Here is a 24178-nt window from a genome sequence, read left to right as displayed (position 1 = left end):
CTCGCGCACCCTTCCCCTCTCCCCCCGCCGCGCCTGCGACCCCAGGACCCCTCCGGGTGGCCCCGGGGCGCCCGCCGCCCTTCCTCGCGCGGCCGCCCGCGGGCCGCTGCCCTCGGCCCTGCCCCGCGCCCTCCACGCGTCGCCCCTGCTGGGAGCCGCTTTCGTTGCGCCCCGCCCTGCGCCCCTCCACGTCCCACCGCACCGCACCAGGATGCCCGGGACACCGGGCACTTGCCATTGCAAGATGTGAGTCGGTGCTAAGTTTGAGGGTCGCGTTCCTCCAGGTCCATCCTACCTTGACAAACCGGCTCACTCGCCCGGGGCTCGGGTTCAGGATCTCTAGCCCGCCCCGTGAGGCCTCCTGGGATTAGCCCCCCTCGGACCCGCGTCGGGGTCACCGAAGGCAGCCAGCGCTGGAGTGGCCTACGCCCCTCCGGATCCGCTGCGTGGAGGCAGGAGGGGGAAGGCGAGGGGACGTGGTCGCGGTGACTGAGGGGTGCACCCTCCCGGGGTCGGAAAAGGGAGATCTGGGAAGATACTCCGCGATTGCGTGGAGGCGATTGGCACTCACATTTCAATCCTGAGCAAATCAATCCGTTACTCGCGGTAGCGAGTTGACTCCATCAGCCCGTTTATTTAGTTAGCGATGGTTTTATTGATTCTGGGCATTCCCACTCCTTTCTTTTATTTATTTTATTTTATTTTTTTATTTCTTTGTTTTGTTTGGCAAGAAGTCTTAGAAACTAATACAGCGTGCTTGAGCGTGGAGTGAATAGTGGGAGGTGCTGGAGCTGGCTCTGGGAACCCTGGAGTCTCCCTTGTGTGCTAAGTGACCCAGGGGTTAAGTCCCACCCTTGCCAAGGTTTCTAAGTATCCTGTCCACCCACCCCAAATCCACCTGTGCAGAGACCCTATCAAAATCCACCCTAAGGAAAATGCCTGATAAACTTTCCCTGCAATTAGGGCATAGCAGATAAGGCTTTATCTGTTTGTCTCAGGACATGACTTGAACTTGTAAGTTCTATTGTTCATAAAGTTGTTTTCCACCATTTTAGATGATCAAAAATCTACATGACTCATTTTTATTACCTATATTTCCTCTGAAGTTTCTCATGTATTTATTGAAAAGTTGAAGAAAATCTGAGTTTGGTTCACATGATTTGACAATGCTGATTTGTCTAAAATCATTTTACTTATTTCATTTTATTATTATCAGACTGAAGTGCAGTGGCGCGATCTTGGCGCGCTACAACCTCCACTTCCTGGGTTCAAGCTATTCTCCTGCCTCAGCCTCCTGAGTAGCTGGGGCTACGGGCACGTACCACTATGCCCAGTTAATTTTTGTATTTTTAGTAGCGACGGGGTTTCATCAAGTTGACAGCATGGTCTGGATCTCTTGACGTGATCCGCCCGCCTTGGCCTCCCAAAGTGCTGGGATTACAGGCGTGAGCCACCACACCAGGCCAAAAAAAACATTTCAAAAAGTAGTATGAAAAGGACCATAACCCAAGAGGTACTGTCTTAGAAGTAAATCATTTATTAAAATATGTATTCCGGGCCGGGCACGGTGGCTCACACCTGTAATCCCAACACTTTGGGAGGCCGAGGCAGGTGGATCACGAGGTCAAGGGATCGGGACCATCCTGCTCAACATGGTGAAACCCCATCTCTACTAAAAATACAAAAAAAGTTAGCTGGGCATGGTGGCGCGTGCCTGTAATCCCAGCTACTCAGGAGGCTGAGGCAAAATTGCCTGAACCCTGGAGGCCGAGGTTGCAGTGAGCTGAGATTGCGCCATTGCACTCCAGCCTGGGTAACTAGAGAAACTCCGTCTCAAAATAAATAAATAAATAAATAAATAAAATAAAATATATATTCCACGGCTCACACTTGCAGCTCAAAGCCACATTGGACTCATTTTCCTGCTACCTTTATAAACCTTCAGACTGTTCAAGAGTCAATCATATGTATCATCTTCCATTATCAATCATCATGGTTTTTGTTTTGTTTTGGTTTGGTTTTTTGACCAAGTCTTACTCTGTCACCCAGGGTGGAGTGCAGTGGTGCAATCTCAGCTCACTGCAACCTCCCCCTCCCAGGTTCAAAGGATTCTCTTGTCTCCTCCTGGGTAGTTGAGATTGCAGGAGTGTGCTACTATGCCTGGCTAATATTTGTATTTTTAGTAAAGATGGGATTTCCACTATGTGATCCAAGCTGGTCTGGAACTCTTGACCTCAAGTGATCTGCCTGCCTCAGCCTCCCAAAGTGCTGGGATTACAGGCTCAATCATCATGTTTATCAACTCTAAAACCCAGACTAAGATTCCATTACTTATTAGATGCACTTTCATTTTATGTAATCAAGTAAGAAAAAAACACTGTCAGTCATGCTATCCCATGCCACTGTACAAAGCATTCTCGTTTCAGAAATGCTCGAGTGTGAAAAAAATGTGCATTTTAACATTTGCGAAACATTAGGGAGAGCAGAGCTTGACAGCACTGTCTCTGAGGGTCCTTCTTCCTCCTTTGGAAGAATGAAACTAGGGAGCATGCAATTCAGAGAAGAGTAAAGGAAAAACGGAGCTGGCAGAGGAGGTTGGCTGACTTAGAGGTACAGAAAAGATAAAACACAAGAGGGAAAAAGTGAGGTGTGGATGATGGAGAGGAGTTCAGAACCACCAAAAATTTTCTCTGGGCCCAACAAGAAAACGAGTTATGCCACAAGCCAGGGTTTTACCAAACGGTACGTGGAGATATCCATCGGCAATGTCATTGGTTTTCATTTATTTATTTCTAATTCTCAAGCTTAAAAAATATATTTAAAATTTAAGTGTGTCTCAACCACTAGAAGCTATAGTGGTGAGTCATCAAAAGCTTGAGAATTCTCTGTAATAAACAGGAAAGAAGGAAACTGATCTTGTCCTGGTTTTCAAAAAAAAAGGAAACTGAATCTCAGCGTACTTTGCTTTTTTTCTTTTCTGACAAAGGAGCAGTGGGCTCTTTATGCTGGCTGGAGGTGAGTGCGATAGGGGAAAGTCCTCTGGGCACCAACTTTCTGGGCTAGAGAAGTTGCCCAGGCTTTACAGAACAAACTGGAATCAGGGACCGGTGTAAAAAGGAAGTCAAGGTTTCACTCTGCCGTATCAGTAGGAGGTACTAAAGGCAACCTAGCACCAGCAAAATGAACAGAAATGGTAAAGGGGAGTAAGGAGGAAAGGAGAGAACAACATGGTTTGCAAGGCATCTTACTAAAAAGAAAGAATTACACTTGGAACAGAAGAAATTCATTCTCATTGCCTTTACACTGTACAACAACTTGATAAAAATATAAATCCAATAAAATAAACTCAAAGATGAGAAAATTGTAAATTCGAAATGAAAAGGGAGATTGCAGACCTAAAGGAAGAAATTGAAGACCATGAAAACATAGTGACAGAATAAATAGAAAGAACAGGAGAAATACTGCTGAAATAAAAGTATTTTTTTACATTGTTGAAATGTATATAGAAACACTTATACAGAAGAAGTATACATATATGTGTGATGATGAAAACTTTTTTATTGCATTTTAGGTTTGGGGGTACATGTGAAGAACATACAAGATTGTTGCATAGGTACACACATGGCAGTGTGATTTGCTGTCTTCTTCCCCATCACCTGTATCTGACATTTCTCCCCATGCTATCTCTCCCCAACTCCCCACCCCCCACCGTCCCTCCCCTATTTCCCCCTGACAGACCCCAGTGTGTGATGCTCCCCTCCCTGTGTCCATGTGTTCTCATTGTTCAACACCCGCTTATGAGTGAGAACATGTGGTGTTTGATTTTCTGCTCTTGTGTCAGTGTACTGAGAATGATGGTTTCCAGGTTCATCCATGTCCCTACAAAGGACACAAACTCAGTTTTTTATGACTGCATAGTATTCCATGGTGTATATGTGCCACATTTTCCCTATCCAGTCTATCATTGTTGGGCATTTGGGTTGGTTCCAAGTCTTTGCTGTTGTAAACAGTGTGCTGCAATGAACATTCGTATGCATGTGTCCTTATAGTAGAACGATTTATAATCCTTTGGATATACACCCAGTAATGGGATTGCTGGGCCAAATGGAATTTCTATTTCTAGGTCCTTGAGGAATTGCCACACCGTCTTCCACAATGGTTGAACTAATTTACACTCCCACCAACAGTGTAAAAGTGTTCCTATTTCTCCACATCCTCTCCAGTATCTGTTGTCTCCAGAGTTTTTAATGATCGCCATTCTAACTGGCATGAGATGGTATTTCAAGGTAGTTTTGATTTGCATTTCTCTGATGACCAGTGATGATGAGCATTTTTTCATATGTTTGTTGGCCTCATGTATGTCTTCTTTTGTAAAGTTTCTGTTCATATCCTTTGCCCACTTTTGAATAGGTTCGTTTGTATTTTTTCTTGTAAATCTGTTTTAGTTCTTTGTAGATTCTGGGTATCAGCCCTTTGCCAGATGGGTAGATTGCAAAAATTTTTTCCCGTTCTGTTGGTTGCTGATTCACTCTAATGACTGTTTCTTTTGCTGTGCAGAAGCTGTGGAGTTTGATTAGGTCCCATTTGTCTATTTTGGCTTTTGTTGCCAATGCTTTTGGTGTTTTGGTCATGAGGTCCTTGCCTACGCCTATGTCCTGAATGGTTTTGCCTAGATTTTCTTCTAGGGTTTTTATGGTGTTAGGTCTTATGTTTAAGTCTTTAATCCATCTGGAGTTAATTTTAGTGTAAAGTGTCAGGAAGGGTTCTAGTTTCTGCTTTCTGCACATGGCTGGCCAGTTTTCCCAACACCATTTATTAAACAGGGAATCCTTTCCCCATTGCTTGTTTTTGTCAGGTTTGTCAAAGATCAGATGGTTGTAGAAATAAAAGTATTTTAATAGAGGAAAACCTCATGAGGAAGCCCAGTGAATTCAGCTGAAAAAGATTAAGTCAAGTAGAAAGAAGTTGTGGAAGACAAGCAAAATAGAATCAAAGCACTGGAACCATTGGAGTCCCAGATGTAGAGAAGTCAACAAATGGGACAGAAAATTCTAATAAAAATAGGTCCAAAGAAAGCTCATTGAAATGAAGAAAAATTGGTCTGTAGGCCAAAGGAATGTGCCATGCTCCAGAAAATGTCAGATGGACATATGGAAGCACCAAGATATCTTAAACTATTTAAATTCAAAGAAAAACAATTATTTAGGAATCTAAGAAGAAAATGTAAAGGAGGGATAAACAAAATCAAGCTGGCCTCAAACTTCAGTGCAGCACTAAATGCCAGACTATGGTGGTTATGAGGGAACAGTTCCAAGGGAAAGAAACTTTTCCCGGTGGGGGAGGGGGTATTTTTTCTAGAACAAAGGGACTTCAGCACCCATGAACCCTTTTTGGAAAAACAAAAACTTACTGGGTAATAAAATTCAGGAAATAGCAAATTAAGAGATAAAATAAAGAACTTAAGAGTAGAGAATGGTAAAAAAGATTCTTGGTGAGTATTCTATTTAAGTATAGAATTACTACAGCTGTAGAAATTATGGGTAGAATAGAATGGGATTGTTACAAATCTAGACGAAAATATACAGCAAAAAAAAAAAAAAGAAGTTGGGGAGGAAGATGGAAGGAAGTGGATACCAATATTCTCTTCTTTCAAAGAATGGAATAGTAAACATGATACACAATTAAAAGGTGCTCAGGAGGGTGAGGCAGGAGAATTGCTTGAACCCAGAAGGTGGAGGTTGCAGTGAGCCGACATTGTGCCATTGTACTCCAGCCTGGGCAACAGAGCAAGACTCTGTCTTGAAAAAAAAAAATTAAAAGGTGCTGTGTGAATATATAATACTGCAACTTTCTAATATCTTTCATAAGTTTTATTTAAAACCTTAGAGGGATATTATAGGATATTGTTAACATTTAAAATTTTGTCCATAAGAAAGTATAAACAACTCCCTTGGCTTTATTTTAGTTTTTTCCCAAGTAACATTAAACAGAAACACTGTGTGTGTGTGTGTGTGTGTGTGTGTGTGTGTGTGTGTGTGTGTATTTGTGTGTTTATGCATGGAAAGATCTGTGGGATTATGTCCACCTAATGTTAGTGATGATAATAGTTCTTACAGAAGAAAAAAGAAAGATATTTGAAAAATACGCTAGAATCAAATATGCCAAGATGTTCACAATTGTTGATGCTGGATGGTAGGAATAAGGATGAGTGTTACTTTCTTCTTTGTACTTTTTCATATTTTTCTAATTTCCTGAAACAGATACATAATTGTATTTGTCTGACATTTCTGAATCCAGTTCATTCGTTAGTCACTGATTCCCTGGCAATGTCTGAATCCAGTTCATTCATTATTCACTGACTCCCTGGCAATCAGTCTGTGTCAGATAGAAGAAAAGAGACCACCATGCCTTCTGCCAGGAGACTGTGAGGCCTTGAGGGTTCCTTGCCCCTCTAGGAGGAGTTGGAATTCAAAGAATCACTGCACGGAATCCATCCATTTGATCTTGGCCTTGAAAATTGGCAGGTTTGTCCGATCTCAGGGTAAACAGCAGGAAGAGCTCCCAGGTAGAGCTCTTCTCCCAGAATAGAGAAGACTGGAGCGTCACAGGGTGAACCCCAAGATTGCAGTTCAGCCTGGGAAGCCACCTGGGTGCTTGACTACACAGGAAGGAATTCAAGAGCAAGCTGACAGAATAAAGTAAAAGAAAGTCAGGGTATAAAAGGGCTGCTACTCTACAGGCAGAGCAGCAGCATGGCCTGCTGCACTGAGTGTACTTACGGTTATTTCTTCATCATATGCCAAACAAATTGGGGGAGTATTCCTAAGTTGCCCAGGAAAGGGGTGGGAGTTCCTGCAACTGAGGGTTCCTCACTTTTTTAAACCATATAGAGTAATTTCTAGATGTTGCCATGGCATTTGTAAACTGTCACGGCCCTGGTGGGAGTTTCCTTTAGCATGCTAATATATTATAATTAGCATATAATGAGCAGTGAGGACACTTTTGTCACCATTTTGATTTTGTCAGGCTTTTGCCAGCTTCTTTACTGCATCCTGCCTTATCAGCAGGATCTTTGTGAACTCCTATTTTATCCTGTAACTAGGAATGCCCAATCCACTGGGAATGCAGCCCAGCAGGTCTCAGCCTCATTTTACCTAGCCACTACTCAAGATGGAGTCACAGTGGTCCAGTGCCTCTGACAAGAGCAGGGGATGACCTGTCACCTGGAGCTCAGCTCAAGGGTAGGACAATAGCTCCAAGAAAAACTGGAAAGGCTGATAGCCTTGAACTTAACCTAAGGAGCTTGGTGTACTGTCGGGCAGCAGGGAGCTACAGACTGAGCTGACTACATAATTTGCAGAGTCTATCTAGAACCAAATAAAAATGCAGGAGAAAGTACCACAAAAGATGCTAAAATATAAAGCCTTTTCTTCCACAGTCCCTCTCTCTCAACATGTAATTTTTTTACTTGCTGTTTAATATCATTCTAAGTAAAAAATGAAAGTTTGAATTATTAGCATAAATATTGCAGTTCTTTATGCAAAACTAGGTTTAAAGGCAAGTATTACAGCATTTAATTCGTACGTGGAATCGCCAAGTTATACCATTAGTACATTACAGCACATCTTAGGAATGTCCCTCAAACTAGCCAAAAGAAGCAAACTCAAGCCAGATAGAAGATTGCAAAGAGGAAGCGAGGGTCTCCACCAGGCAGTGGCACCCAAGGGAGCCTTCCCTCAGGCACAAGGATACCAAGGGAGCCAAAGCAGATTCACACAGGTCCTCGGGGCCCCTCTGCCCTGGCGACTGTAGGATGCATGCACTTGCACCCGACTTCTAGGTATCCCCCTCCTGCTAGCTGCCCTTTGATGCAGCCTAGGGCAGGCTCTAGGGAAGTCAAGCCTGGTATCTCCCTTCCCCAAGCGCCTACCATCCTAACCCCCAGTGTAGTGGCCACATCCAGGGGTCTTTACATCTCTGCCTCAGACATGCTAGGTTATCAGTGACCCAGAGACTCATCCCTGCCAGAACCAACCTCCAGCCAGCTGTCCTGTGATGCCAACCCATGGGGCGAGACTAGAGTGCTGGCCCTGACCTCTTCAGCGTCTGCACCAGGAGGGCTTCAGTGGAACATGGTCCCAGTTGAAGCCCCATGCAGAGGGCAGCAGCAGTTGTTAGGCATAGAGAGAGAGAAGCCAGGGAGGGCCTGGGATTCCTCTGCTGAGAGCCCAGCCTGCAGGAGGGGGGGAAGGATCCAAGGGTGAGCTGAGGCTCCGAGAGCTAAACATACATTAACAGATAAAATGGTTAAGAATTTCAGGACAGCCACAGGAGAGCCTTAAGCCAAGTGTGGGATCCTTCCAGCCACAGGGCCCTGGGGGACTGAGACCAGCCCTGTTGACAGGAGCCATGCTTTAGGAAGATTGATCTGTTTGTAGTCAGGAAGAGCTTTAAGGAGCTCCATTAACAATTCAGGCAGGATGCCAAGATGGGATATTATATTTTCCCAGCAAGAAGAATCTAATAATCAGGCATGTGGTTCCAAGTGAAGTATGAGTCACCAGGGAAAGTGGGAGTGGGTCATCTAAGAGTGTGAGAGAGAGAGAGAAAGAGTGTGTGTGTGTGTATGTGTGTGTGTGTGTGTTTGCTCAGCTACTGAAGAGACTGAGTGTTCCTGCAGATATATAACAAAGATGAAGATGTGCCACCACTGGAGACAGAGGCCACAGGTCAGAGGTCAGGTTAGGTGTTAAAGTATAAAGGAGTTGCCCTGGTCGGGCACGGTGGCTCACACGTGCAATCCAAGCACTTTGAGGGGCTGAAGCAGGAGGATCACTTGAGCCCAGGAGTTCAAGACCAGCCTGGACAGCATAGCAAAACCCCATCTCTTAAAAAAATACAAAAATTAGCCCGATATAGTGGCACATGCCTATAGTCCCAGCTACTCGGGAGGCTGCGGTGGGCAGAGGTTTCAGTAAGCCGAGATAGCACCACTGCACTCCAGCCTGGGTGACAGAGTGAGGCCCTGTCTCAAAAAATTAAATTAGAAAGTTGCCCTTCTAGAGTCTGGGTGTGCTGATATCTAGGGGAATGCTCACAGCTAGGCCGACCCTCTGCTGTGGAGTGACAACACACATCAGAGTATCTCAGCGGATGTTTCTCAATGGGTGCAGTATTATGGGATTAGTTCTAGGCAGTCATGCTTGGATATCTCATGGGTGGTGGAGTCTGCAGCAAAGCTGGAAATTTTGACTTGAAATTGCTTGGATTTCTCTAAGAGAATACCCCGGATTGGACCTGCTACTGTGGCAGCAAAGACGACTTTAACATTACATTGTTTGTAGCTGGAACTTGGTTTTGTGGAGTCCTGATTAGGGAAGAGGAGTCAGGCTGGGGGGACTAGGGGAAAGCAAAGAGATAAAGCTATAGGTCTACCTTTCTTTATGGCCCAGGACATGTGGCCCACCTGCACAGATAACATACGTAACTCACGATCTTCCTGCTTATCATCGAATGCTTCAACTTATCTAACGTCTCGGCTGACAGAAGAATGCAAGTTAGCTCCCTGCCACTGGCGTTGTCAGCCCTGCACGTGGCGTTCTTCAGCCCAAGTTGCATTTTATAAAATCCCCAGCAAGCCTTTGTCTCCTGACAGTCAGCTCCTCTCTTGCTGACCTGCCCGTTGCTCCCTTCCAATGTATTTTCTTACTTTCTCTGATAAATCTGTTTTTCTTGACCTAAACTGCCACGGTAAAGTGGCATCAGCCACAGACAGTCACCACAAGCCATGACAAGTCTGCGATTTCCTGATCCTTTCTTCATTTTGATGATATTTCCCCAGTGTTTGGGAGACAGAAGAATCCCAACAACCTATAGGTCTTAGTAAAGGGGATGGGGACAACATATTTGAGAGAGAAGGAACAAAATCTACTGGAGCTCCTTAAAATTCTTGAAGAATTCCTTTCTCACCTTGGAGTAGGGAAGACTTTCTGACTGTACCTCAACATTTAGAAGCGAAGAAAGAAAATACCTTTATATCTGAAAACATGAAACAAAAACTTCTGGCTGTTTTTTGGCGGAGTGGGATTGGTTTTTTTAAAACAGCACAAGCCACTCAAAGGGCAAGTGACAAACTGGGGAGAGAAGAAAAAGATGTGACTCATATCACAGTTTCCCTTCTACTTAAAGAAAGCTCCTGAAACCAGTAAGAAAATAGCAACAGCTCAGTGGAAAAAATTGCCAAAGGCACGATTAACAGAAAGGAAATACAAATCGCTGTTAAACCTTTGAAAAGATGAAGATGTTCAATCACACTTAGAGTAAGAGAAATACAAATTAATATTAATGTGAAAGACAAGTTTTCATTTATGAGTTTGAGAAAAATCCAAGAGTTGATGATATACCTCTAAGAATAGATAGTAGGGAAACCAAAATTCTTGTACATTACAGGTGGTTATGTAAATAGTACAGCCCCAAGGGTGGCTGGCATGACAGTTTCTGTTCAAATTACAGATGCATAGTCCCATTGCCAGGTCTCTAACGTCTGCTTCTTCAGACCCAGCTCCCTGCTCCTCCTCCTACTTGGCCCGGGATCCTGTCTGGTAAGGATACAACTCCAGGCCGCTTGCCCTATGGCTTCTGGTTGTGTTCAGCCGATGGGGAGGCCCACATGAGAGAAGGGAGGGACACAGAGAGGGGTATTTATCCCTCAGCCTCCTTCCTGCACTGTCCTCTTGGTCTGGCTGTATCCAGTGGTCTCATGTCATAGCTGCTCATGTGGGAGTTTCTTCTTAAAAATTGCTGTGTTGGCTCCTTCTCTTCTCCTTCAGGCCCAGAGTGGCCACAGCCCTCAATGTTGTGAGCTGCAGGTTCTATACTCCCTTCTGGGACCCTAGAGTGGCCACAGCCCTCAATGTTGTGAGCTGCAGGTTTTATACTCTCCCTTCTGCAGGCCCAGAGTGGCCACAGCCCTCAATGTTGTGAGCTGCAGGTTCTATACTCTCCCTTCTGGGACCCTAGAGTGGCCACAGCCCTCAATGTTGTGAGCTGCAGGTTTTATACTCTCCCTTCTGCAGGCCCAGAGTGGCCACAGCCCTCAATGTTGTGAGCTGCAGGTTCTGTACTCTCCCTTCTGGTTTGCCTGCAGCCTGCTCACACATTTGTAAATACAGTCCTGTACCCCCTAATGATGCCTTGGGCAAAGATGGACCGTTATATGACAGTGGCCTGAAATTCTTAACCATTTTCTCTTTTAATGTATCTAGTAATCAGGCATGTGGTTCCAAGTGAAGTTTGAGTCACCAGGAGGCAAGGAAGGAAGCCATCTCCTGTGTAGTAAGATTACACCATATTTCTACTGTACCTTTTCTGTGTCTAGATATGTTCAGTACACAAATGCCACTGTGTTGCAGTTGCCTGCAGTATTCAGCACAGTACCATGCTGCACAGATTTGTAGCCTAGATATGTGGTTGGCTATGCTATCTAGGTTTGTCTAAGTATCCTCTATGATGTTTGCACAACAATGAAATAGCCTAACAATGAATTTCTCAGAATATAGCACTGTTCACAGTTGCAAAGATATGGAATCAACCTAAGTGTCCATCAACAAATGATTGGATAAAGAAAATGTGGCCAGGTGCGGTGCTCACATCTGTAATCCCAGCACTTTGGGAGGCCAAGGTAAGAATCCAGGAGGAGCTTGAGATCAGCCTGGGCAACATAATGAGACCCTGTCTCTACCAAAAAAAAAAAAAAAAATGTTTTTTAATTAGCCAGGGTGTGGTGACACATACCTGTAGTCCCAGCTACTAGGGAGACAGGTGGGAGGATTGTTTGAGCCTGGGAAGTTGAGGCTGCAGTGAGCCATGATTGCACCACTGCGCTTCAGGCTAGGCAACACAGCGAGACCCTATCTCAAAAAAAAAAAAAAAAACAGGTTACAAATATATGTATACACAATATATTCAGCCATGAAAAAGAATGAAGTCATGTTTTTTGCAGCAACATGGAAGGAACAGGAGGCCATTATCTTAAGAGAAACAACTCAGAAACAGAAAATCAACACAGCATGTTCTTCTAAGTAGGAACTATTAAATAATGTACACATATTGACATATAGTATGGAATAATACTCAGTGACTGAGAAGGGTATAGGGGGCGTGGGGAGTTGGGGATGAGCAATTTTTTTTTAAAGCATTTCTGATTGGTTGCCTTTTTTTGTTATTGTTTTTCTGGTTTTTTTTTTGAGACAGAGTGTCTCTTTGTCACCAGGTGCCAGGCTGGAGTGCAGTTGTGTGATCTTGGCTCACTGCAGCCTCCGCCTCCCAGATTCAAGCAGTTCTCCTGCCTCAGCCTCCTGTGTAGCTGGGACAACAGGCATGCGCCACCACACCCAGCTAATTTTTGTATTTTTTAGTAGAGACAGAGTTTCAACGTGTTGGCCAGGATGGTCTCGCTGTCTTGACTTCGTGATCCGCCTGCCTCGGCCTCCCAAAGTGCTGGGTATTACAGATGTGAGCCACCATGCCCAGCCAAGGGATGAAAAATTACTTAATGGGTATAACATACACTATTCAGGTGATGCATACACTAAAAGCTCAAACTTCACCACTATGCAATATATCTATCTAACAGAACTGCACATGTACTCCTTAAATTTATTTTTTTTTAAAAAACCATCCTAATTTGAATGTGCTATTTCCTGCCTGAACCCTAACTGATAGGTCCTTTGTCTAGCAATTCTACTTCTGGAAATGTTCCCACACTTAAACCAGCACATGTACAAAATGAGGCCTATCCAAGAGATTTCCTTACAGAAGAGACTGGAAATAATTCAAATGTCTATAATAGGGGACTAATGATGTAAATGATGGTGTGTGTATCAAGCAGAACGTTATGCAACCAATTTAAAAACAAAGAAAGAAAGATCTCCCAAATATATTTTTAAGTGAAAAAGGCAGGGTAGAACAAGGACTCTACATGCTCTCTCTTGTCTAAAAGATGGGAAAATTAGGAATATGTGTTTGTTTTGCTTATGCATGAAGACACTGAAGGATTCACACACAAAAAGTTTTATAAAAGGAGCAATACTTTTCACTTTAAAAAAAAAATTTATAGACTTAAAATTTTTTAACCCAATGACTGTTGGTTGTTCAAAAGTTAAATTTAAAATTCCTTCCTGACTAGTTAGGGGATTGGGCCCAGAAGCTGAGACCAGACTCGCTTGAATAAATGGGGGCATGACCCAGTTCCTGGAGCCAGGAATTTTGCCGTTCCTTACAGGGCTTTTGTTGTCTCATCTTTGCTCCCATTTTTATATTTGCAGTTTAATTAGATACTCCAGAATTTTGATCACCTAATGTTGATTTCTTTTCAGATGTAAAAGTCAAAAGAAGAGTCTAAAAATAGCAAAGATGCTTTTGAGCTGGAATGCCTCCATCATCAGATCACTTACTTTGTTTCTCATGGGTAAGTGCTACTTTTTATCTTAGCTCTTTTTTTTTTTTTGAGACAGAGTCTTGCTCACTCTGTAACCCAAGCTGGAGTACAGTGGCGTGATCTCAGCTCACTGCAACCTCTGCCGCCCAGGTTCAAGGGATTCTCCTGTCTCAGCTTCCCAAGTAGCTGGGATTATAGGTGCCTGCCACTGCGCCTGGCTATTTTGTGTGTGTGTGTGTATTTTTACTAGAGATGGGGTTTCACCATCTTGGCCAGGCTGGTCTTGAACTCCTGACCTCATGATCCACCCACCTCAGCCTCCCAAATTGCTGGGATTACAGGCATAAGCCACCACACCCAGCCCTATCTTAGCTCTTATGTAAGCAAGCTGTGATGCCATCCTCACTGAGAGCCCTGGCAGGGAGTAGCAAACCCATTTCCCTGAGTAGAGGACCCAGTACCAGCCTGTTCAATGTCAAGAGTTAAGTGGAAAGCAGGTAGAAAACTTACACCAGTGCTTTAGAGTCAATGTGGATTTCTGTTCTGATGTTGATTTTGGGAAAGCAAGAGTGTCTTAAGGCTCAGTAATGATTGGGACTATCCTCAGCTGTAATTTGAAGTGTGATTTCTCGTGACACACTTTTTTCCTCCCCAATCTTTGATAAATGCCTTTTACCCATAAAGCCGATTAATCAGCAACGTGCTTCTTCATATTCTGAGAATACGTCTGGGATGGACAATAGCCTCTCAGGATACTCCCTTAGCCAGCCCAAGCACTTAAACAAAAACAAGGACATTTTTTTGCTGTTAAAGATCTCGTGTGTGTGTGTGTGTGTGTGTGTGTGTGTGCGTGTGTGCTGTTAAAGATCTCCTGCATGTGTGTGTGTGTATGTGTTTGCTTTAAAGATCTCCTATGTGTATGTGTGTGTGATGTAACCTCACTCTACCACCCAGGCTGGAGTGTAGGGGACTATCTCAGTTCACTGTAGCCTCCACTTCCCCAGTTCAAGCGATTCTTCTGCCTCAGCCTCCCAAGTAGCTGGGATTACAGGCACCCACCACCACACTTGGGTTTTTGTATTTTAGTAGAGATGAGGTTTCACCATGTTGGCCATGCTGGTCCCAAACTCCTGACCTCAAGTGATCTGCCCTTCTCGGCCTCCCAAAATGCTGGGATTACAGGCATGAGCCACTGCACCCAGCATTTTTTAATTTATTTATTTATTTTTTGAGATGGAGTCTTGCTCTGTCCCCCAGGCTGAAATGCAGAGAGCAATCTCAGCCCATTGCAGCCTCCGCCTCCCAGGTTCAAGTGATTCTCCTGCCTTAGCCTCAGGAGTAGTTGGGACTACAGACACGTGCTTACCACACCCAGCTAATTTTTTGTATCTTTAGTTGAGACACGGACGGTTTTGCTGTGTTGGCCAGGCTTGTCTTGAATTCTGACCTTGTGTGATCCACCCACCTCGGCCTCCCATAGTGCAAAGATTACAGGCATGAGCCTCGACACCCAGTCCCAAATATATTTTTAAGTGGAAAAAGTGGGGCAGAACAGGGACCATACATATTGTTGCTAGTGTCAGCTCCCAAATGGGTCTTATGTTAGATCTACTCAGGTCGCAGCCCTTGAACCATGTGATGCTGGCACCAAGGTAGAGTAAAAACCATCTCCATGAGCATTCTTCTTTAGCACATGGAAAGTCGCAATCTGATAGTAGTAACTGTGTGTTAAAGAATTCTAGACTTAGAGTTATCATTGCAAGTTGAGCCCAGATAAAACTGTTGCTTCTCTAATGTGTTTTCTTCTTCCTAGTGTGTATCAGCCTCGCCTTTGGTATTCCACATTATTTGTCTGGTAAGAGATGTTTTTTGGCTTCACAAATTTTGTGTAAGAGTGAAAGTATTGGGGCATTCAGAGTTATAAAATGTGGGAGATTTGATTCCTGATTGCACATCGATTGCCTGTTTATTGGGATTCTTTCTCTGTAAAAGGAGCTAACATGAACTAACTCTGGTTTTCCCAGAGACGTAAAACTACTTTAAGAAATTAACACTAGAGATCATTTTAAGACTTCTAAGAATATTCAAACTCTTAATAATCTCACTAATAGAAGAATGAGGAGACACAGACTGTGCCAGACCAAAAAATGGCCCAGAAATGTTTGCTTTTTAATTTATATTCCTCCTGCTTGTTCCAGATAAAGGAAGATAATTTTTTTAAACTAAACTTCTTGCTACATAAATAAATCTGTCCACAAAACTTCACTAACCATTAAATATGCGTCCAATCTTGTGCTAAGCATTGGTCAAGAGTGAACAGAGTTGGCAATCGAGAAACAAAGGCCTGAGCTCTAACCACAGGAAACTTAGATGATCTTTAAAAATTTAACCATATAAGGCAGAATTTGGCACATGTGGCTTTAATGTCTCGTTTATCACTGCTACTTCCCAACTGCATGACATTGTATAATTCAACCCAGTTTCACGGTCTGTAAAATGAGTCTCTTGCCTACTTCAGCATTGTCACGGGGCTTAAATGCCTAGAAAGGGCCAGTCTGGGCACATATTATACTCACCTGCTCTCTGTGATCCGGGGAATAAATGGGCTGGGGAATGCAGAGGAAGGAAAATTTGCAATAGGCTGAGCTACTTAAGGAGGATTTCATGCAGGAGCGGGGAGCTGAGCTGAGAGAATGGCTTGAGGAAGAAAAATGGGTAGGGGAGAGAGAAAGGAAATGCATCATGTGGGCCGGGGTGGCCTGGGTTAATTTGGTCCAGTGAACCATTTAAGGACAGTCAGGTAAAGAAGCCTTTCTGTCCAGATTCTGTTTACACAGTGCAGAGTTTCTGTTTCCTGTGCTTGCCTGCCCTGACAACATGTTGCTCGTTAATAAACTTGTTAATTGATTTCCCATGTCCGGTAGACTTCCTGTTTTCAAGACACCAGGGCTCTCTGGAGGGGTTGTCTGCCAGAGGTGTGGGTTCTAGATCCCAAGAAATGACTGAGCAGTAGCCAGGATACAACCTTGGATTCCAAATTTCAATGCCTTTTTTCCTCTTCTCTTTAGATTATGCAAATGAATCTTGCACTATAAAAATATCATTGCGAAATTTCCGGTCCATCTTATCATGGGAGTTAAAAAACCACTCCATCGTACCAACTCACTATACGTTAGTGTACACAATCATGAGGTTGGTGTAGTATTTCATTTTCTCTTGGTAAACGTTTTATTGTTCTGTTATATGGGGAGTGGAAGAAGAGGTGATCTTTTTTTTCCACTCCTTCTCTCTCTCTCCCTTTTCCTGTCTCCCTCCCCTTCTCTCTGTGTTTCTTATTCAGAGCCCTAAAAGGCCAAAAATGAAACACCATCATACATCCATTTTTAATTAAATTGAATAATAATCCAAATCTATTTTGACAAAGCTTATCTATATCATCAAAGCCAATTTCTACAGGTCAGAACCTTGCATACAGAACAATTCTTGTGTATAGATTTGGCAATGATTTCTCTAATTCAGTCCGTCTGGATGTTTAAAAGTCCTATTATCTGGGGACAGGAGTCCAAAGGTCTGTTGACTGTATTGATGGTTTATGTTCACTTTTTGTTACTGTGGTGGGACACCAGAAAGCTGCCTGACCTAGTCTGGGACAGGCCTGGGTCCAAAGTCTGGTTTGGTCACTAACCAGCTTGACACTTGGCACAGAACTCAGCCCCTAAGCTAATGCTCTGCAGAAGGGTTGCCAAGGATTCATGACATGATAGATGGAGTCCTTTTTGTCTTTCTTCTTCCCACACCTACCAGTCACTCTTACAAGTCATTGCTTTGACCCAGCAGCCCCTTGGAATGTCCTTTTGTTAATTATTTATTTGGCCTAGAGCTGCTGGGAACTGCTTACTGACTGAGCCAGTGGAAGATCTCTTGTGAGTTTCTCTTGGGTGCCTGCTAAAGTCTTAAAGTTTTTCTCTGCATTGAGTGGTCATATGTGTCATCCAGCCAACTTTCTGAAGCTTGGAAGATGAGATGTCTGTGTTGTCCCTGAAATAGCCCAGGTCTGACTTAGGACAGGATCATCTAGTCTTAGCCAGAGAGGGAGGGGTTCTCAGGAAAGGCATTCATGACTGTCCCATAGAGGGAGGGAGATCTGAGTCCTCTACCATGAGTGCTCAAGTTTCATTCATTCATTGATTTTTTCATCCAGCAAATTTTACTGAGTACCTACTACATGCCAGGGGGTCCAACTGTGAACCAAAGTCCCTGCCCTCTTGGGGCAGACATTATATAAATGGAGACATCACTAAGCAAAGGCATAATGTGACAGGTGTGGGTAAATGCTACGAGGAACGATCAAGAAGATAGAGAGGGATTGAAAGTGCAGGGGTGGGGAGGGCGTAAGATGTTCCATTTTCAATAAGATAGTTGGGGAAGACCACTTGATACAGTGATATTTGAGCAGAGCCTAAAGAAAACAGTGAAGTGAGGCACCCAAAAATAACCTCTCATTCTGTCAAAGTTAACACTCTCCTTTTTCCTTTTTTTTTTTTTTTTTTTCCGGTTTCCAAAGTAAACCAGCAGATATGAAGCTGGTTAAGAACTGTGCAAATACCACGAGATCATTCTGTGACCTCACAGATGAGTGGAAAAGTGCACACGAGCTCTACCTCATCAACCTAGAAGGATTCAGCGGGAACACAACCTTGTTCACTTGCGGACGCATTTTCTGGCTGCCCACGGACAGTGAGTTGATCTCTGTTTCTCCACCTCATCCTCATCATCGAGATCATTATTATTTGCTATTCAGCGAAATAGGAGGTCTGCAAAGGTGTTTCAGACTTGGGGCTGGGCTCATCTCCTGGCTGCCACTTCCTAGCTCTGTAACCATGGACTGCCTTGCTTCTCTGAGCCTTGGTTTTCTGAGTTTTTTCTTTTGTTTTTGAGATGGAGTTTTCGCTTTTGTTGCCCAGGCTGGAGTGCAATGGTGTGATCTTGGCTCACCACAACCTCCACCTCCTGAGTTTAAGTGATTCTCCTGCCTCAGCCTCCTGAGTAGCTGGGATTACAGGCATGCGCCACCATGCCTGCTAATTTTTATTTATTTATTTATTGTATTTTTAATAGAGATGGGATTTCTCCATGTTGGTCAGGCTGGTCTCGAACTCCTGACCTCAGGTGATCTGCCTGCCTCAGCCTCCCAAAGTGCTGGGATTACAGGTGTGAGCCACTGTGCCCGGCCATGGATTTTTTGATCTGAAAAGTGGAAAGATAATTTGTACTTCGCTGATTCACCCAATGCCTATATAAGGCAGTGGGAGCTGCTCTTTTTCGGTTTCACAGCTTGACAGGAAATGTGGAGCCTAGTTCAGATGGGCTGGACCTAAGCTGTCCCTTCTCTTTGGCCCAGTGTTTTTTTTTTTCTTCTTTTTTGTTGTTTTTGAGATGCAGTCTTGCTCTATGTCACCTAGGCTGGAGTGTAGTGGTATGATCTCAGCACACTGCAACCTCCACCTCTTGAGTTCAAGTGATTCTCTCTCATTAGCCTCTATAGTAGCTGGGATTACAAGTACACGCCACTACACCTAGCTAATTTTTTGTACTTTTAGTAGAAATTGGGTTTCACCATGTTGGCCAGGCTGGTCTCAAACTTCTTACCTCAAGTGATCCACCCATGTCAGCCTCCCAAGGTGCTGGGATTACAGGCGTGAGCTACCACGCCTGGCCCCAGTGTTTTCTTAATATAGCAACTCCAGCCCCACATTATAACCCAGTAGTTCTTGTGTGTGTGAACACCAGGTGTGCACGCACCTGACCCAAAGCTCAGAAAAGAAGACTGGACCCCAAGAACAGGTCCACCCCTTCTTTCTTTCCCTAGGACTCAGACTGGTCTTGAACTCCTGAGCTCAAGTGATCCACGGGTCTAAGCCTCCCAGATGGCTCAAGTCAGCTCCCTAACGCACTGTGTTAACAGCCCCAGCTCTGTTACTTTTTCGATTCCCATTCGGTCTCAGTCTCCTGTTGTAGGCTGTGTGGGTGTGCGTGTGCTCACACACACTTAGCAAAGTGGTAAGGATGACTGAATCCCACTGTGGCAAACAATCCGGATACGAGATTTATTGGAATTGTGTGTATGTTTGTGTATGTGTATAAACAGACATCTGTGTGTACACACAGAAAAGAAAGAAAATCAGAATGTACAGGTCATGGTATTCGGGTTGTTAAAGAATGTATATTGAAGTAACAGTAAGACACATTTCACGACTCAAATAATAAATACAAAAAATACATAAATGCCCGGGTTTAGAGGGAATACAAAGAGTGTGCTTTGGTATGATCCATCTGAAGGTAATTGACAGCATGTATTAAAAACCTTCACGTGCTTACTCTAATCCAGAATTCTTCTTTAGTAATTTGTCCCAAAGAAATTATTAAGGTCGGGCACAGTGGCTCACACCTGTAATCGCAACACTTTGGGAGGCCAAGACCTGTGGATCACTTGAGCTCAGGAGTTCAAGACCAGCCAGAGCAACATGGTAAAACCCCATCTCTACATTAAAAAAAGAAGAAGAAAGAGAGAGAGAGAAAAAGAACATGAAAGACAAATGCAAAAAGTTAACTGCAAGAGTACCCCATGATACATTGTTTTTAATAAAAATCAGAGATAATTTAAATGTTCAAAACAATGAATCAGTTAAATCATGATACAGTCACTTAGTGGAATAGCATTAGCAATGAAAAATTATCATGTAAATCAGGACTTGGCAGATTTTCTATAAAGGGCCAGAGAGGAACCGCTTTAGACTTTGTGGGCCACACACGGTCTGTGTCACATAGTCCTCTCCATTTTTGTTTACCTGACCCATCACAGTGGCTCACACCTGTAATCCCAGCTTTGCGAGGCCAAGATGGAAGATAACTTGAGCCCCAAAGTTTGAGACCACCCTCAGCAACATAGTGAGGACCTATCTCCACAAAAATAAAAATAAAAGACCTATTTTATTTTTGGTGGTGCATGCATGTAGTCCCAGCTACTCGGGAGGCTTGGGTGGTAGAATCACTTGGGCCCAGGAGTTCAACCTCATGTTGAACTGTGATTGCACCATTGCATTCCAGCCTGAGACAGAAGCAGACTCTATCTCTAAAGAAATTGATAAATAAATAAAAACCATTCTGAACCTGAAGGCTCTGCAAAAGTCTGCAACCGAAGGCCAGAGTTTACAACTGAAGGCCAAAGTTTACCAGCCCTTGTTGTAGATAGCTATGTATTAATATGTTTATGAAATATGGTTAAGTAAAAATATATACCATGCAAAACAGTGTAAGTTAGACTGATTCAACTTCAGTTTGTATATATGTGTGTGTGTATATGTACGTGTGTATATACATATACACATATACATACTAGTTTATGTGTATATGTATATATTTATACACACACAGCATAGACACACATTCATACACACATTTATACACACACATTCAAAGACAATTGCCTATCTGTATTTTTTTATATTTCTACAATGACTTTGTATTATTATTGTAATATGAAGAAGTCATTTTTAATTTTATGTTTTGAATATAACCTGAAAATAGGGAAAGTTACCGGCTTCCATTCCAGAATCATCTGTCCTTGATTTCCTGTAGTAATGTTAAATCATTTCACTTATATTATTCTCAGTTTTTCACTAATAAAATAACATATGCTACAACTAGGATCATAGGCAGATTAAAAAGAAAGTAGCTGGGCTGGGCTTGGTGGCTCATGCCTGTAATCCCAGCACTTTGGGAGGCTGAGGTGGGTGGATTGTTTGAGTCCAAGAGTTTGAGACCAGCTTGGGCAACATGGCAAAACCCTGTCTCTACAAAAAAACACAAAAAGTATTCCGGTGTGGTGGTGTGTGCATGTAGTACCAGCTACTCGGGAGACTGAGGCAGGAGGATCACTTGAGCCTGAGAGGCAGAAGCTGAAGTGAGCTGAGATGGGGCAGCTGCACTCCAGCCTGGGGGACACAGTGACACCCTATCTCAAAGAATAAATAAAGAAATAAATAGCTTTTCTTTAAAAGAAGTAAGGTTGCACCAGGACAGTGAGAGGCGTTGTCATTATGCAATTATTAACTGACATTGGGGTTTGTTTCTGACTTTGTTTTCTGAAGTGTCTTTTGAACCACCAGAGTTTGAGATTGTTGATTTTACCAGCCACATGAATGTGACAGTGAAATTTCCATCTGTTGTTGAGGAAGAATTACAGTTTGGTTTATCACTCGTCATTGAAGAACAGTCAGAGGGGATTGTTAAGAAGGTAAGTGAAGAATCAAAACAGTTCTGGTGGGCAGTCGATGCACTTGACTCTCTCTCTCTTTTGAAAGGAAAATATGCAGTTGAACAATTAAAGCTAAAAGGTCAGGTCAGTATGGTCTGGCCTTAGGGAAGAAGTCACTATAGTTCATTCACTAGATTGATCTAAACCTCAGCACAGTCTTCTTTGAAAGAGTAAGCCACAACCAAGCATGGTGGCTCACACCTGTAATCCGAGCACTTTGGGAGGCCAAGGCGGGCAGATCACCAAGGTTAGGAGTTCAAAACCAGCCTGGCCAACATGGCGAAACCCTGTCTCTACTAAAAATACAAAAATTAGCAAGGCGTGGTGGCAGACACCTGTAATCCCAGCTACTTGGGAGGCTGAGGCAGGAGAATCACTTGAACCTGGGAGGCAGAGATTGTAGTAAGCTGGGATTGCACCATTGCACTCCAACCTGGGCAACAGAGCGAGACTCATCTCAAAAGAAATAAATAAATAAGGCACATGCACAACGTCAAGGGACACACAGGAGAGAGAGGGCCTGGGAGGGAGGTGCACACTATGGCCGAATCTCAGTGAGCCCTGGAGAGATTTCTTTGAAAAGGAGGGTTTAGCTGAGCCACGGTGAAAAACACCTGTCGCTGCCTCGCTGGCCCTCACACACAGTAAGGAAGTGGCTCTTCTGGCAGGTTCTGTCCTCTCCTGATTTCTGCGAAGGACCTGACTGTCAGTAACCTCAAGGTGATCTGGTATCAGACAGACCTGGATCTTCCACTTTGGTCTTCCCTACCCTGTGAATGCTGGAATAAGTGGAAGTGGAAGAATGTTTCTCACCGGTGGGCCGTGCTCTAACAGCAGCTTACATCTGCAGAGCCCTTTGCCAAGTTTAAAATCCTTGCAAGACCAACCTGAGAGATATCAGGGTAGGCACATTTCAGGCAGAGGGCACAGGAAGTTCAAAGGCTCTGAGGCTAGAGTGGGCTTGGTGTGTTTCAGAAACAGCAGGGAGAGGTGGCTGTAATGGAGTGAACAAGAGGGAGATTAGGAGGAGGTGAGGTCAGAGAGTACATGTGGCTGGACCTCATAGGACTTTGTGGTTCTGGGTCTTCTGAGTGTGATGGAAGCTTCTGGAGGATCCAAGGCTTAACAGGGCATCCTGGCTGGAGTGTTGAAAATAGACCATCAGGGCAAAGATGGGAGTTAGGAGACCAGTTAAGACACAATCAGGGTGCCAGTCACTTAATAGGCAGTAACAAATTATATATATTACCATTTTTCCTTTAATATGGACATGGATTATAATCAACACTCTAGGTTAAGGAGCAAAAATGGGGGGGAAATAAGTTTGTGTGGCCTAAGGACTATGTCAAGTATCATTAAATCTCCTGTTTCAATCATGTCTCATTTGTGTTCACCCCATAAGCAACTAATCTCCATGTTTTAGATTATGATTTCTAAAATAAGAGACCGAGGCTTATTAGGATATTGGCTACTCTGTAAGAGGAAAAACTGTACTTAGTAGGCATCTTCTTCATAAAGAAAATAGCCTTCAAATTAAATCAAGAAAAAAAAAATAAGCTATTGGTATAATCCAGGCAATAGATAGTGGTGGCTTTGACCTTGATAGTAGAGGGCTAGTAAATCGTAAGAAGGCATCAGATTCTGCAAATATTTTACACATGGAACAAGACTTAACTTCCCCATTAACTGTGGAAGATTATGGAGAAGCTAGGGAGGGTTAGATAGGGCTGGAGGGTTTGGGACATGTTAAATTCCAGGTGCCTCTAAGAGATCTAAGAGGAGACGTGGGGAAGGAGCTGGATGTGCCAGTCTGGAGTCCAGGGGAGAACTCCCAGCTAGAGAGAGATCCTGGGAGTCATTGGCTTCTTGGCACATGCCGAATGCCCTGAGACCAGATGAGATCACCCAGGAACAGACACTCAGAGAGGAGAGAAGATGTCCAAGGATAGAGTCTGGGAACATTCCAAAATTTGGAGATCTGGCAAATGAGGAAGAAACAGCAAAATTGACTGAGAAAGAGCAACCAGCATGGTAGGAAGAAAAACAGGTGAGAGTGGTGTCCTGGTAGCTGAGAGAAGAACATTCCAGAAGGAGAAAGTGGTCTACTGAGTTCAGTGTTGCAAATGGGACAAGTTAGAAGAAGACTGATTAGGCAACATTGTGTCCTTGATAAAAGTAGTTTTAATAGAGTCAGGGGCAAAGAGTTGGTTGTCGTGAATTCAAGAAAGACAGGGAGGAGAAAAACTGAAGACAGCTCATTCTTCTAAGGAGTTTTTCCAAACAGGGAAGGAGGATGTGTGGTGGCCACTGGAGGGGAAGCTTTTAGTTTGTTGGGTTGTAAGTTTGTTTACTAACTCCTCCTCCCAAAAAGAAATTTACAGAAAAACAGTATTACTGAAGGCTATATTTGAGCTGCTAGGAAT

The 24178-nt window shown here is 43.6% G+C and overlaps 1 protein-coding gene and 1 long non-coding RNA gene across 7 annotated transcripts in view; one reads left to right on the top strand and one right to left on the bottom strand.

The window, feature by feature from the left end:
- Positions 1 to 561, bottom strand: part of LOC141582027 (uncharacterized) — a 177244-nt gene extending 176683 nt beyond the window's left edge. The window contains exon 1 of the long non-coding RNA XR_012514867.1: positions 296 to 561. This is a non-coding gene — a long non-coding RNA (uncharacterized LOC141582027). The remainder of the gene's footprint in view (positions 1 to 295) is intronic.
- IFNAR2 (interferon alpha and beta receptor subunit 2) overlaps positions 1 to 24178 on the top strand; it is a 65924-nt gene that overhangs the window by 309 nt on the left and 41437 nt on the right. For 3 of the 6 annotated variants that reach the window (XM_039480491.2, XM_074389331.1, XM_074389330.1), the window contains exons 1-5: positions 544 to 13468; positions 15252 to 15293; positions 16507 to 16630; positions 18003 to 18175; positions 21589 to 21734. In XM_039480491.2, the coding sequence (XP_039336425.2) occupies positions 13414 to 13468; positions 15252 to 15293; positions 16507 to 16630; positions 18003 to 18175; positions 21589 to 21734 (540 nt within the window). In that variant the 5' untranslated portion in view covers positions 544 to 13413. Of the gene's footprint in view, positions 1 to 543; positions 13469 to 15251; positions 15294 to 16506; positions 16631 to 18002; positions 18176 to 21588; positions 21735 to 24178 lie in introns of those variants that run through there. The other 3 variants (XM_074389328.1, XM_074389327.1, XM_074389329.1) reach the window with 3 other exon arrangements.

The sequence above is a fragment of the Saimiri boliviensis genome, chromosome 18, assembly GCF_048565385.1.
Source record: "Saimiri boliviensis isolate mSaiBol1 chromosome 18, mSaiBol1.pri, whole genome shotgun sequence".
Classification (NCBI taxonomy): Eukaryota; Metazoa; Chordata; class Mammalia; order Primates; family Cebidae; genus Saimiri; species Saimiri boliviensis.
This window is presented reverse-complemented; position numbering and strand designations above follow the sequence as displayed.